This window comes from Nicotiana tomentosiformis, chromosome 7, assembly GCF_000390325.3.
Source record: "Nicotiana tomentosiformis chromosome 7, ASM39032v3, whole genome shotgun sequence".
NCBI classification, from domain to species: domain Eukaryota; kingdom Viridiplantae; phylum Streptophyta; class Magnoliopsida; order Solanales; family Solanaceae; genus Nicotiana; species Nicotiana tomentosiformis.
The window spans coordinates 51,609,774-51,612,851 of record NC_090818.1 but is presented as its reverse complement, the minus strand read 5'-3'; the positions used below and the strand labels follow the sequence as shown (position 1 = coordinate 51,612,851).

Below are 3,078 nucleotides of genomic sequence, written 5' to 3'. Positions count from 1 at the left end.
AATGGGTCTCTGAAGCATCCAATCCTATGCCCCGTACCGGGTTTTAAGACAACTTGGAAGATACCAGACAGTTCCTATAGATGAAGACCTTAGTACTCACGTGATCGAAATCTGCTCTGATGCCCAATTTCCTGAATAAATGGTTCGCCCAATTTGGAGCAAATGCCAGCATTTGGGAGCAAACACCCGAGTACGTGATTTGTCCAGGAGCGAGGTCTCACCTGGTTATGTTGCTTGGTATGGAAAGAGAGTCACGACAAATGATGTATCGGAAAGACCGACTAAAAGCCCCCATATCCAAGAATTTATTAATGCATCGCAGGAATAGTGGGCTTGATTAGCCAAAGAGAATGAATACCGGACCACCATAAGCAAACTAGAAGATCAAGTCAGAAACATCAGATTTGATAGTAGTTTGCAGGCTGCTGAGGATGAAGGAGAAAAGAAGAGGTTGGCTCGGGAAAATGAAGCCCTCCGAGCTTAGATCCGAAAAATGAAAATAGTCGCCGAATCCCCGGTAAGAAGCGAAAAAGATGAAAAAATCATAAGCAATCTGAGGCGAAAAGTGTATGATTATAGGGCTGATCTGACAAAGGCTGAGGAAGAATTGGCAAAAGCTCGAGAAAAGTTGGTAAAAGTTGCAGAAGAACGGACAAGGTTTGCTCACCAGTTAAAGAAAAAGTATGATAGAGGAGTCACAATCTTAAGGGAAAAGCTGACTACCCTCGAAAATGAAATGGTTCAGCAAACAAAGGACTTAAAAACAGAAACAGAACACTGCTATGCCATGATTTACCAATTAGAAAAGAGCATGCAGAAGTTGTAAGACCAAAACAACATAGCCACGCAGGTACTGGAAGCCCCTACATAATAAATTGGACGCTTGCTTCAAGAAAAGGGTGTCATTAGAATGAGAAGCAAAGAAATAGATGATTATGTTGCAATGAAGTGCCATGAATGCGAGGCTATGACTAGATCCATATTTTTTGTTTCCGTGATGACCTTTGTTTGCCAGGTGATAGCCGATCTAGAGCACCTTTAGGAAAATATTGCACGCAGGCCCGCGCCGAGACCGACTGATATCCCGCGGGCCCCCGAAATAGCATTGGAGGCTCTTATGTATTCTTAATTTTTCGGCTTTCGAGTCTATATTTTACTTTTTCTCGAAACTGTTTCGTCCTTTCGAGTCTGTATGTTTTCTTTTTGTAGTCATCAGTACTTTCGAGTCCTTGTAATAGAAAAACCGAGAAAGATGTCTTTTATTAGTGAAATATTGAAAAACCCAAAATTTTTCTTTTCTTTCATTTCACATTTATTTCCTGAACTACGTAATGATCTGATTCATGTGGCGTCATGATACGTAGGCAATCCTCGTAGGATTCGATCATAGCCATAACATTAATTGAGTGAAAATAAAAAAAAGGAGAAAAAACGGAGTGAAAAAGAAAGAAAAGAGTGACGAAAACAAAAAGAGAAAAGAGAGTGAAAAAAATAAAAGGGCGACATAAACAAAATGAGAAAATCAAGAGTGATTAAAAGGATCAGAAATGAAAGAAAAGAGGTACAAAGTGAAAAAGGGTTAGTTAAGGCCGGGATGAACCATGCAACCGTTCAAACACATGGTAGAAGTGTTTAACTGTTTAGGTGCATTGCATCCCAATGTGCGATTTCCTATCTGTTAAGCGTCTCAAAAATAACAAGGTTGTTGGATGTGCTTTAACCTGGTTCTGTTTAGGTGGTTAGTTTGTTGACAATCTGGTAAGTCATCCATACAACACTAGGTCAAAGCGCAAGGCAGTCATGACTAGCAAAGAATCAGACACATGAGTTGTTGACCCATCGAGGGAGATTGTGGAGTCGGAATCTGAATTGAAAGAGGAGGTCCAAAGGTTGAAACATCAAATGGCAGAAATGTATCAGGCTTGGATCAGGGGACATCCTCCACCTTCATTCCCTACTAACTATACAGAAAATCCTGCCTCCATCCCACCACTATCACAAGCCCAGGTTCCCAGTACCGTTGATCTTTCCCCTCAACATGCACTAGGTTTTACCCCTTACCACAACTACAACTACCCTGTTACCTCGTCCTAAACTTTCCATGCTCAACCAGCCAAAACAACCTCATACCCTGCTCTGACATCTACTTCTATTTTTGTAGCCCCTCCACAAGATACCCTCCACTGATCTTCTAGTGAACCCACGTTCGAAGCTCTAGATGCCCAATACTATGCTCCAGAACCAACCTTCAAGGTCCCGGATCCTTATTGTTACACCCCTTACTTTGAGTCTCCTGTTGAAACCGAGAAACCATTTATGAATGTGGAGCAAGATGAGATATTCGGAAAGTGAAGAGTTTAGAGAAATCTTTGAGGAACATGCAAGGGATAGGAAACTAATTAAGTGTGGCTTACAAGGATTTATGTTTGTTCCCTGACGTCTAACTGCCCGCCGAGTTCAAGATGCCCAAGTTTGACCTGTACGATGGACATGGAGATACCGTGGCCTATTTGAGAGGCTTTTGCAGTAAGATGAGAGGTGCCGGTGGGAAGGATAAATTATTGATGGCGTATTTTAGTTAGAGTCTGAGTGGGGCAGCTCTGGAATGGTACACCCGCCAAGACGCTAGCAGGTGGTACACATAGGACGATCTGGCTCAGGCCTTTGCTCGACACTTTTAGTATAATATAGACATTGTCCCGGATCGCCTATCCCTGACCAGGGTAGAAAAGAAGCCCAATGAAAGCTTTAGGAAATACGGGTTCATATGGAGAGAGAAAGCTACACGGGTCAATCCTCTGATGGAAGAAGACAAGATGGTCGAGTACTTTCTTCAGGTCCTAGATCCTACTTACTTTGGCCATTTGATCTCAGACATAGGTAAGCCCTTCAACGATGTGGTAAATATGGGAGGAATGGTGGAAGAGGTACTCAAGTCAAGCAAGATCATGAGCCACTCCGCCATAAACGCAACCACACAGGCAATTCAAAGTGGCACAGTAAGCTTGTAAGGCAAAAAGAAGAAGGATGATGTTGCTATGGTTGTCTCTGGACCATGGTGTGTCCTAAGGGGTTCGC

General features: G+C 42.6%; 1 protein-coding gene across 1 annotated transcript; it reads left to right on the top strand.

Annotated features, from left to right (window-relative positions):
• The first annotated feature begins 493 nt into the window (after positions 1 to 493).
• LOC138895594 (uncharacterized) lies at positions 494 to 826 on the top strand. The gene has a single exon (XM_070180302.1). The coding sequence runs from the start codon at positions 494 to 496 to the stop codon at positions 824 to 826; it is 333 nt and encodes a 110-aa protein (XP_070036403.1).
• The last annotated feature ends 2,252 nt before the right edge of the window (positions 827 to 3,078 follow it).